The sequence below is a fragment of the Protopterus annectens genome, chromosome 4.part0 (genome assembly GCF_019279795.1).
Source record: "Protopterus annectens isolate FY-2018-M chromosome 4.part0, PAN1.0, whole genome shotgun sequence".
NCBI classification, from domain to species: domain Eukaryota; kingdom Metazoa; phylum Chordata; order Ceratodontiformes; family Protopteridae; genus Protopterus; species Protopterus annectens.
Genome location: NC_056733.1, coordinates 313,262,623 through 313,275,536, shown reverse-complemented (window position 1 = coordinate 313,275,536; position 12,914 = coordinate 313,262,623). Strand labels below are relative to the sequence as shown.

General features: G+C 36.7%; 1 protein-coding gene across 1 annotated transcript in view; it reads right to left on the bottom strand.

The window, feature by feature from the left end:
* Nucleotides 1-264: 264 nt before the first annotated feature.
* The window catches only part of MN1 (MN1 proto-oncogene, transcriptional regulator), an 86,138-nt gene continuing 73,488 nt past the window's right edge, over nucleotides 265-12,914 (bottom strand). Inside the window, exon 2 of the mRNA XM_044068303.1 lies at nucleotides 265-2,386. Within this exon, the coding sequence (XP_043924238.1) occupies nucleotides 2,196-2,386 (191 nt within the window). The 3' untranslated portion in view covers nucleotides 265-2,195. The remainder of the gene's footprint in view (nucleotides 2,387-12,914) is intronic.

The following is a 12,914-nucleotide window of genomic DNA, read 5'->3' as shown; positions in this document are numbered from 1 at the left end:
GTGTGTGTGTGTGTGTGTGTGTGTGTGTGTGTGTGTGTGTGTGTGTGTGTGTGTGCACACACACGTGTGTGTGGCTTCAGTGAAAGTTGGGCGCTGGGCTGGCAATTCAACACTGTAAAAACACCACTGTCAATCAATCTGCAGATCGGTGATCCACTGTGACGACCCCTAACCGGGAAAAGCCAAAGGACATTGCTTTCTCATATTCTTTGCTAAAATAATAAGCACTTGCTTTAGGATAAAGAGTCTACAAATTTTTAAGAAAAAAATCAACAACCTACAATAATAATAACAATACTCTGTTTCCACTCAGAACACCGTAATGATAAATGAATGGTGTATTTCAACATTCTTCACACACACTGCACGTTTTTCTTGCAGTAAAATAAGTCCGATGTCTTCTACAATCTGATGCTATTGCATGTCTGGTAGATACATGACACAGAGGATACATAGCTTTGTTAAGCAATAACTTCTATTACACAGCTCAGTGCAAGAGAAGAACAATCACATATACCATGACAATCAAATGACTACTTGTAGAAATTAATTCCTGTTTCCTTTGATTCTGCATGTGCTCCTTTTGTTCTCACGTCTCTCACATTGGACACCAGTTGGTGCTGCTACTTGGCCTGCAATCATTATAATACGTGTCTAAAAGGCACTGGACTGCCATGAAGCAAGGAATAAAATTAAATTTTATGAACACTCTTACTACGAAATATTACTAAATGAGTCATCTTCCCCTTCAAAATTCATGGAGTTCAAAGCACTTTGGGCATTTTTTTAAAGGAAAGCCCACCTCATTTTTTATTCTGCATCTTAAATCTGAGTCTGGCATTATCTTAGCATATGTAAATGTCTTTGGTGCAGACAGGCAAAAAGCAAAACTAAGAATCCACCTTCAACCAACCAATTAGTGCAGAATAATATTGTTTTTATAAAATGGATTTATAAGAATAAAGAATGTAAAAAAATTAAACAAATTCTGGCACATTTAAATCACTGGCAGGTTACTACAAGCAAAGCAAATTGGGAGTCTGTCTTATGGCATACTATTGGCCATGTGATCAAATTCATCTGTTATAAAGCAGGATTAGGAAACCCCATTTCATAATAAAAAAATAATAAACAGTGTCAAATAGCACAAAAATTATGAGAAAAATAGGGTAACATGAGAGGTAAGCAATACTTTTGTGCAGAATGACTCCTATGTTGTCAAGCTCACAGAAACTGGATTATCTGTATAATAACATTATGGGGTCCCTTGCTGTATGAGGTTAGTTTTTTCTCAGTTACATTTCTGCATTCTGTTTCTATGTCAACTCTATACCACATAATACTGACCTTTTCCCCCTAGTGTCACGCAGTTCCAAACTACTGATAAAAAAATTGCAAGAGACTATCCACTTACCTGTCCAACATATGCTACAGTACTACTCTTCAATGAAGAAACAACACAGCATAAACCAAACTGTGTGAAATTACTGTAAAGTTATTTCCAAATACTGGCAAAATAAATGTATTTCAAACACATATATTGCATGGATATTTCTGCAGTCTGCAGAGAAGTTACCCAGAAAGACCTGGATCCCACTTTATCGATACTCTCCCCCTCCAGAAAGAGAGCTCACAAATAAATAAAATAAACAAACAAAAAAAAAAGCAAAAAACAAGACTGAATGCTCAGGTAACATTAAGTGTCATTATAATTAATTTGCACAGATCAAAACAGTTTGGTGACAAAAAGTGACAGTATGAAGTCATCTTGATAACAATACATAATGTCTTTTAGTTTTAATTCTTCTGATTTCCATTAAAATGGACACGAATAAAGGAAGCGTGTAGTTTCTGTCATATACAACAATAACAAGGACAGCTAATGTATTGAAAAAATTAAACTGTGTTGACCCCTCCCTGCCACCACCACCATCAGAAAGCATCTTATGTCATGTATGGAGAGTTCTAAGAAACTGGGCATCAGTGGGAAATTAACAATATTCCAATTAACTGGTCAATGACAGTTTAACACTGGTAACATACTGTTGCTAGAAGTTAAAAAACTGAGGTTTATTTTTAAATTAACTCTTTCCAGTCCAAATGCCACTAGGTATGATACCAACCCAAGAATGTCCACCTGGCAATAGTGGCCTTAACAAATATGAAAAATAAAATAAAAGACAACTCATGTTTCTTCAAGTCAGGGCAGCCACAAAAGTCCCAAATCGGTTAGAGATGTCGGAATGCAAGGATCTCCACGTCGGCATGGGGGTCCGGCCCTTTGATTCGCCGATATCATCCGTGCAGTGGACAGAGAGGCATTGCAAATGACTGCCATTCTGTGCTGCCGCTGCTGTTGAGGTCTTGTTCTGGGAAAGGTCATGGGCTGCAAAAAGAAAAATAGAAAACTTAGCTCAGGAATAATCAAACAACCTACTGCTTATATACATTACAGACCAACTATATTACATACACATGAAAATTTGGGAAGTGTTCTATCTTAAACTTTAAACTAGGAAACTATTTAGTTCTTCAATAATGCATATATATTCACCTAGACAGACAGAGTGACAGGGATACATAATTATTTATTATTATTAGTAATATATGAGATGACTTAGTTCATCAATTTTATATATTTGTATACATCGATACACAGATAGAACATAATTATTTATTATTAACAAATTTTGAGATGTAATACTCAGATTATCCTCTATTCCTCTATAACTCTTACAACTCCCTGATATATATATATATATATATATATATATATATATATATATATATATATATATATATATATATATATATAATTGATTCAAGGTAATCCATGGAGATTATTAATTGTTTTCAAATATATTCTTTTCTAATACTTTAATTCTGTTAGTATCACTGGCAAAATGGCTATGTGTAAATATACTCTGGCTAAACAGAAGTTTGCTTAAACTTTATTTATTATTTCAGTGACCACACAGATGGCGTCTATGCAAACATATCATCTTCAGAAGGATAAATTATTTTACAAAGACATTTAAATGCAATCTACCAATATGCCTGTATTTTGAAGCTGAGTGTTTCCAACTAATAACTATTGCAGTTATATTCTCAGACTACTTTTTTGTTATAATTCATTTACTTAGATAAAATCATAGAAGCCAACACAGACAGATCCATAGCACAAAACACTGGAATGCCTCTGAATGTCAAATAATTTAAAATTCTACAAACTGCTTCCCTAAACTACCAGAAGACCCAACTTTATGAAACATTCCCTGTAGCTCTGCAAACACATTAGGTTGTTGTGTACATCAGAATGAGTGATAACTAGTTTGCCATTAAAAACTTCAGTTAAAAACAGCAGAACAATAAATGACATTTCAGACAGCAAAGGAAGCAAAATGTTGACAAAATGGATTTCTAAGGAAAAAAGTATAGACATCTGTGGCATCGTCATAGGCTCATAGGAGATTACTAGGCTAAGGGCTCAAGAGCCCATAGCCTAGCCATTAATACCCACATTTTAACAGATTTTTGATCCCTAAGGAGGATGGCTTAGGTTTGTACCTATTGCACTGAGTATTTTACAGACTGTCCCTGTCCATAAGGGACATGGGTGTCACCCCATGAGTGAATTTGTGATTCCCATTCCACTGATGCAAACCAGGTTTGAAGAGGGTCGGGGAAGGGCTCTGCTTTACATCAATAGAAAGCCTGTTCCAGAGAAGGGGTAATCTCTGAGACACATATCTGTCTCTACAGCATGTTTTGTTCAAGTCATAGAGCAGGTTTTGATCCTTAGATCAGGTGGCCCTCATACAGTTTGTTTTGCGAATGTGTAACAGTTCCATCAGGGCTGAATTTGAGAGTGCCTTGTAAGTTAGCCAAAGATCACCCCTTAATGATTGGTAGAAGACAGAATAAAAATAGGGCTTTTAGTCGATCCATATAGGATATGTTGTTTACACTCTGTATTTTTTTGTAGGGAACCTCTGAGGTTGCTCCAGCTGAAGCAAGTGCCTCATCAAGTATATACTGGAAGATGCATTGCACTCTATTATTGGTCTGATGAGGGCTGGGTACAGTGGGACTATAACTTCCTTGGATCTAGATACCATACCTTTACTTATAAGCTGTGCTTCATAAAAGGATTTTATCACCACTGTGGACACATGGTGGTCAAAGTTCAGGCAAAATCTATCTGTGTACCTAGATCTCTTGCCTCTGAGTCCACTCTTAGGGGTGTGCTATTAAGGTTGTAATTTGCAAGGATATCTGACTTCCCAAAGGGTATGATTATGCATTTTTGCATTTACTTTTAGGCCATGGCTCTGACACCAATCATTCGTCTGAGTCAGACCCTTCTGAAAGATATCTACATCATTGGGGGATTAAATGACTGCCTCCAACTTGCAGTAATCAGCAGTCTTAGTCAGCCAAAGACCTGCTATATTAGCCTTGACTTTAGAGAAGTATATTCCCAACAGGAGAGGTCCCAGCACTGACCATTGTGGTACACAACTAATAACTGGCCTCTTGCTGCATCTGGATTCTCCCACTCTAACAACATGTGTCCTGTCCACGAGCCATTTGACTATCCGCCTGGTGATGTAGGGATTTATACCCAGTTTTGTGAGTTTTATCTATAATACCTGAGTGAGGAATTGTGTCAAATTCCTTAGCCAGTCAATGTAGGCAGTATGCACTGCGTTAGACAAAACTGAACTGGGCTAGGTCCAATGTTTGGAGGTTTCCTGTGTCATTATTTATCAAGCCCATAATTATTTTCCATGACCTTGCATACAAGACTAATCAAACTTAACAAATATTAAATACCTTTGATAAAAGTCAATCCAGTTGAAATACAACAAATCTATTTTCTGAAGCTGCAGTGCAAACCTTCTAGGCAAAATTATAACATTTACAGTGTGCACTGCATTTTCCCTTCTTAGATAACTTTGTCTGAAATCCTAGTGGTCATTCAGCTAAAGCAATGCTCAAGCACTGCCTTTGTAAGTCACTTCCTCCACAACAATGTAACTACATGCTAATTCTGTAAAAAAAGAAAGAAAGCTTTTCAAAGTGGCAAATAACACCTCTTGGTGTGGAAGCTTTGTAAGGAAATTACTCAAATGGGTATGTTTATCTATAATCACAGCTATGGAAGTCAGAATACAGAAATGTATCAAACAGGTCTCAGATCTCAAAAATCAGATACTAAGGAAACCAGATGAAATGTATTGGACAAAGTTTTTTTTTTTTTTTAACTGTGACATGAATAGCTAGAAATGCAAATTGTTTTGAACAGGTACTGATACATCTCAGTTTTCATCCTAAAGATAAAACTAATAGCATCAATACCAATTCCAAAATTCAAGACAGTGACCAGTGTAAACATTGCAAAGAAATGATCTGTGCAAAAAAAACTAATAATAAAAAGTCTGGCAATGCATTAGGCACAGTAATGCACAGTACACACACACATGCACGCACGCATGCACACACACGCACACACATATGCGAGCATACACACACGCACACACGCATACACACAGACGCATGCACGCAAACACATACTCACACACACACACATGCACACACGCGCGCATATGTATATAAAAATAACCAGCAACTGCTTACAATAAGAGCCACCAATACATTTTTACACAACTCTGTAATTAGCTGGTAAGGAAACCTGCATGGTTTTTCTCACAAAACTGGGACTTCATATCTGAAATGTATCTGATTCACTGCATTGTATGTCAGATTCCCCCATTTCTATCCCTATACTTATATCTAGAAGAGCAGTGCAAAGGTGGCAGCAGGAAATGTATTCAAATGCATATGGTAACTGAGTAGGTTACATGGAAGTATACAATGTGTCAGTTCTGAAAAAGGACTAGAACATTTCTCGCAGAAACCCTATTGTTTATTGTAACTAGGATTGTAATTAGCAACTATGATAAACTTCATCCATTCACATATTCTAACAATGTATCTGCAGCAATATATTATACTATCTCAGCAGCTCTGAAACAACTTTCAAACCTGCATCTGTGGCCAAACTTTAATTTCTGTAGGTAGCCAAAAAAAGCAGAATTGTTTACAGTTTTTAAAAATGCTTTGACTAAAGCCACATAATATCTATGCAGAATGCACGTAGTCTGTGATTACATTTTTCTTACATTTTTTTTGCTCTTCAAGGAAAGGAGTGTGGATGGCAAGAAATGGACTTGGATAGCTTACTCCATCCAATTAGAAGCACTAGATTTGGGAAAGAACCTATTTTTCTCCAGTTAATGTTGAGGGAGGGGAGGAAACAGATCAGAGGACAGTGGCGGACAAAATGTTGGAATGTATAACTATTTGTGCGGACCTGGAAAATGCTGAGGCCATGTTTCTACTTACACTAGCATTACTCAAAATAATTTTGGGCAGTCCTTTTTCTACTCAAAGAAAGGTAGTTTAAGCTGATAGAAGCATGAGTTTACTGAAACTGTAGGATAATTAAATTGTTAGACCTCCTGCCCTGATAAGAAATAAAGAAAGCTATATTAGTTCACTCTGAAACAACTCTGTAGCCCAGTAAACAGTATAAAAGAATGCAGTCTCTGTATACTGCACAGGAGCACACTGCAAAGGCAGATTAAAAGGTATGTGAATATACTTACCTGTAGCTAAAGAGCCCTTTTTATTTCCCCACATTGTTGTGCTACTGTAACTTTAAAATTCAAAAATATCATATTATCAACATGATTACAATGAATCCAGCATTAGAAAAACAGGGACACTACAAATCAGAATGCATCATAGCTCAAATTGGGAAACATAGTTATATTATATGCAAGTAAAAGTCAATTAAGAATGTAAAATAATGCATAATAAAAGATATATGCATAATATTCACACACACACACACACACACACACACACACACACACACACACACACACACACACACAAAACCTACTGTGTGCCTGTCATACATAATACGCTATCTTATAACCCCCACTATTTAAAATATGCATCTTGGATTGGTTGTCTGACCCCTTCCCCCTTCCTCAGAGCTAAATATCTTTGGCCTCATATACTGCTGTCCATTTCCAAAGGGTTCAGATCTACCACTCAGAGCTGCAACAAAATTAAAGTTGACATGCAGGAGGCAAAGATCAGCAGAAAGGCTGCCTGCCTCAGGCTTTGTCGTTTACACTTGCTCGAACACTGCTCCTCGCATGATCTGGTCCACTCTTCCTAGCTCACTGTTGGATCAGAGTGAAGCTCCTGCTTCTCACAAACAAGTCATGCATGACTATGTTGATTTCTAAGTACACCATAGTCTCTGCAGGAATGTTTCTGCTTTAAAAAAAATAGGTCATTGACTGACTCACAGTCAAACTGTAGACAGCTCCAAACTTCACCATATAACAATAACAGTATTGCGTTATATGTTACTAGATTATTACTATTATTATGTGGATGTTGGAGGGTTTGCCTTTTAACACTCTAAATAAAACATTCACAAACTGATATATTGCAATTCTTTGGAAATTTTTACTTCAATGGATTTCACAAACAGTAACATAGCATGCAGGTTTAAACATGCTACTTCCTACTTTAGTGATTATAAAAATTAAACTGACATAATTTTCTGTAGGTTAAATGAAAGGAAAAAAGCTCATGGCTAAAGCAGTATAGATAGACAGATAGACAGATAGATCTGACAGCTGTTGTACAGTTATAGATATTATATAGAGATTGTTAGCACTTATAAAATAAGGTCTAAAACCTGGGTATGCGAAAGGTCTTCCTGTGCTCTCCTGATGCATGGTTAGAGATAGGATATAAGGCTACAATAAAGAGACCACTCTAGAACAACAGAGGAAAACAAAGTGACTGCTGACAATGTCAGACTTCCTTTTATGATTTTGGGCTTGTTCAAGCACAGAAAGCAGCAGAATGTGGGGCACCACTAAATATTCATGACACATGACTAAACAAGGCTGCCTTATTTCTGTTATAAGTCGATGATGGCCACTTTGGCCTTACCATGCTCACCAAAACACATTTTACCTTTTTATGACACTTGGGTCATCATCACCTTCTGCTTCAAATATTGGACCTCAAATTTAGCATGTGTAAAACCATAACTGCATTTTAGAACAGATAACTGCCTATATATGATCAAGACGAAATGGTGGATAGACAATGGACATTGTCTCAACTTATAAATATCCAGGATTCTAACTGGACACCTCATTCTTCTATTCTATTCATATACCTAAACTGAGCATCAAAATCTCTAGGTTGGTACAGACATGCTGCAGACTCCCTAGTCTAATTTCTATGGCAGCCAACTACTCTAAGGGGAAACCAGTTGCTTTCGTACCTCGTGGCGATGGCCTACCTATCAAGGGCACCAAACTGGCTTACAGCCAACATAAACTCTAAACCATGCAGAACAAAAATCTGCAATTTCTTCATGGGAACACCTAAAAGACAACACCATTGCTTCACCAGCAGGGTCTCAAAGTGACTGTCCATTATCTTACAAATGACTCTTCTTATACACATGGTATTATTTAAAACAATTTATGTTCAACAATGAAGCTTGTTACATCAACTGCTGACAGAACACTGTCAATGATCCCTAAGACCAATAAAGCCCTCTGCTCTCTCTCTCTCTCTCTCTCGGTCTTCTGAAGTACCCCATTATTATTTAACCTATAAACTTAATGTCTTCTTCATAAGAGCCCCACTGATCTTGAACCCCCTCCCAAATGAACTCAGACAGATTTCCTATCAGGCTACCTTCACCACTCAGCTTAAGACAGCATAACCAAGATACTAAGAAAGCTATAAATTGTGAAATTCAGCTCAGGCTGAGGTTTGCATTTGTTAAAGAATATTATGGTGCAGAATATTTAAATCCTCAACTAACAGGATTAAGTAACTCATGTTTTGTTCATTTTGTGAATACCTAATGCTGCTTTTTGCATATTTCTTTATACACAGTGCACTTATTGTGACCCAACACTGTGGACCCCCATTATGGAAATCATAAACAAATAATTAATCAAAATTACCATTACTGCATTTTAGCTTTAAAAAGTATTTTTACTAAGCTTAAAGTTTCATTTTGTACTTGAAGGTTTCCTTTCTGAAGCAAAGCTTAGATATTACTTGTACAACCAGAAATTATGAGTGTAAAGGCAGGTTATTTAATCTCCATTGTAGTGCATAGGGCATGATGATAATGCTCCAATATCCAGAAAAAGGCAAATCAGTTCAGTGCTACAGGTCTATATTATATCATCGAGCACTTAAAAAAGCGAACCATGAATAATCGACCCCATGTAAGCGAACGCTTACAATCTTGAAAGCTCAGAACAGTGAATTTTTTCCTAGGGAAAAAATCGCTGTTCCAAAAAATGAAAAAGAAAAATTGAAAGAATACATAAAGTGGGGGGCTTTGCCCCCCCATGCCCCCCCTACTTAAATATACCAACTCCGAGATCACACTACCGTTCAGAAAAAGGGCAAAGTAACGGAAGCGGCCAAGCAAATTCTTTCCCTGGGAAAGAATTTGCTTAAAAACGCTTCGCTATTTTGCCTTTTCATTGTAATGTGTCTTCAGTCATCTAATAGGAACCCAGTGCTACTATATTGTGAGACCCAACCATAAAATTTTAAGCAATTCTGCTTAACTTCTTAATGTCTGGTCTTGCATTAGGCAGTCAAATCTGCCTTCACTGACCAGCAAGCACAGACAGCTACTCCCTGCTGTCTGTGCCAATAACTGGTCCCCAACTTCCCCTTTATAAACTTAGAAAGTTGCTAGAATAACAGGATTTGTATGAGCCTGCATTTTCTGAAGGATATGAAGTCTGAAACTCAAATGTATGTCATTATTTAGTGACTTTAGTGACTGGTGATTTGTCTGAAAACAACAAATTTTATGAGGAATAAACGAGGCAAAAAATATCTGGACATTCTTCAAAAATCTATACAGTTGATAGTAACAGTAGGGTGAGAATAAACATACCAGACTGTGTTACACTGTCTTTCTGACAGTGTTTACTAAGTGCTTTACAGCTTTGAAAGACAGTAAAAAGAGTTTTGTTTTCCTGTGACTAGTAGTACATGGAGCACATAAAGCTCCATGCACTACAAAAAATGATAATCAGTTCTCTGATCATAACCCTTAACTATGAATTTCTAACATGAATGCCAAGATTAACCTCTTGAACTTTATTCTAAAGGTGAATTTCTTGGCACCCATGTCTCGAACACATAATTAGCAGGTTATGATCTTCAACCCGCTCATAATCTTCTATACTGAGTGATTTAATTTTTTTTCTCCTCGACATCAATAAAGCACCCAGACCAACATTGTAAAGTGAAAATAAGAATTCTGATCATCAGATGAACTCTAAAATAAAAGCAGAAGTAGTTTTTATCCTCTCAGGTGGTCTGTGCAAAATGCATTATCCTGAATCGGTGTTCTGCAATCTCAGTGCTGTTTATCACATCAAGTTCATCATACCAACCAATGTGATTATGCAAGCAAAAGGGAAACTGTTAATAGGTTCTTGTAAGAAAATGAAACAGCAATATTTGTACAATGAACAAACACATTCCAGGTGAAATGCATCATGGGAAATGACAGAAAGATAGTATTCTTTGTCACAACTTGTTTGATGAATACAAAACACTCACACCTACTTAACTCTGGTGATGTTATTCAATGTGTGCTAGGCAGAAATGAATTTCTTATATTCAGAACAATTTCAGCATATTTTGGCAAAGAACAAAACACTTGCTTCCCCTTTTTATTAGTTTCATTTTGAGCAAATCCCAACCATATGATAGAATTGCGTTCACTACAAAATTGGACAAATGTGAACTTGTGCATACATACTTTCCTGCATGCCACATTGATACAAATATTTCAATAAATAAATACTATTAATGGAATCCATTTTATACCAAAAATAAAAGCATTATCAGTCACTTCAATACTAAAGATAATGATGCACCATAACATGTAAAATATCTTCCCATATGTGACCATGTCAACAAATGTGACAAAGTTAAGTACTTTCAAATGTACTATCTAGAAAGACAAAAATCAAAAATTAAACTGCTCTGAAAAGGCATACATTCAACAACAGCTTTAAGAAACATAATACTGTGGAAAGGATGACCATCCACCAAACCATTACATCCTTCCCTGATGGCTCTCTGATGCTACAGCTACTCCCCAAGCCCCATTGTACCCACAAGTAAATACCTAATACCATAGGTGGTGGTAATGGTAGAAAGAAAGGTAAGTACAAATGAGAATTGTTGTATAAAAATTAATAATTTGTATGTTTTTACATCAGCTGTCTTCTGAAATACTGCTGACATTGGAGAAGGTTTCAGAAGTATGAGACATTACTTTACCATGTGAAACACCCTCATTTTTCCTTATTAGTCTTCTATCAGCAGCAGGAGATGCCCCCTAAACCATTAATGCACCACAAAACAACCTGGAACACCTTAGGTCAAAATGGTGTTTTTTTTTTTTCTGCTGCACAACCTTTCTTCATGTTTGTGAACCAGTAGTATATTAACCAGCTACAACACTACATGATGTGCTGTCACTGCCATGCCAAAAAGGTCTTAAATGATTAGTCACATGCTAAAGTCACAGCAATGCCATATGGCAGCATCCAATGAGAAAGCCAGGATTTTAAAGGGATCACAGAGGGAAGAAAATATGGCTTGAATGAAGGATTTTACAAAAGGCTGAAACTAGAACACAACCTAAGAGGAAGTAGAAGAGTTCATAAAGCTGGACATATACTGATCAACACAGCACAGAAAGGCAAATATTCTGTGAAGTGCAGGGAAGGACTTGTTAATTTATTGCTTCACATTCTTTTGTTCTGAATTTATACTCCCAGATGGACTATTTTACAACAGTCTCCCCTCATGATAACCGCTTCAGCATGTGACAGAACATGAGTGCAAAAACCACAATTGATTTAACACTCTCTGCTTTGCAAGTAGGAGGGCATTTAAAAGGGATAGAAATGAACTGCTTCTTAACAAAGCTGCATGCCCAGATAAGGGCTCTAAAAATCTAGATAACTTAGGTCAAAAGCAAGCCAGTTGATAATATATGAAATGTTTTTGAGTTTTCAAAAACTGAGCAACTGTTGTGCATTTTACTGCTATGATCTTGCATCTATTTTGGAGGAGGGACAGTGGTAAGAATATAATCTAAAGTAAGATCTCTTTAGGCAGGCATACATTGTACTGTTTTAAACTCTGCTGCACCAGAAACATTTTACTAGTTAGCTTACAGATTAACAAATGTGCAGTCATGTTAAATTGATGTTTGTTTACCAGTAAATGAAAACAAACTGGCATACATCACTACACTGTATTTTGTTTAGAAGCTACATTCCAGGTTACCTGCTAGAAAACCCTTTATGTTTGATAAGTGATTTGACTGTTATAGCTTCTTGCTGAAAATAATTTTGTTTTAATCTGTGGAATGGCCTCTAATAATAGTTGACTAGTTTTAGGATCTAGCCATGGTACGTTGTTTTGAAAAAGTGATACACACATGGACAGCCTACCGAAGAAGAAGCTGACATCACTTCCTGTTGGCACGTGCAATGCTTATTAACAACCTATTCTAGGTTACACTGCTAACCATACATGTACGGCTTACTTAATAGTGATCAAGTATAAAGTGGGTAGGAATGCAGCTTGTCAATTACAACTGGATGACTTGCACCCCACTGAGAAAGGTGTTTTTCATGTTACAAACTTCAAATCAAATGGAGGAAGAGTCAGTTTCTGTAGAACAAAATGGGCAACTTATTGAAAGGACACAGGTAACACCTGCTCATTGGGAAAAG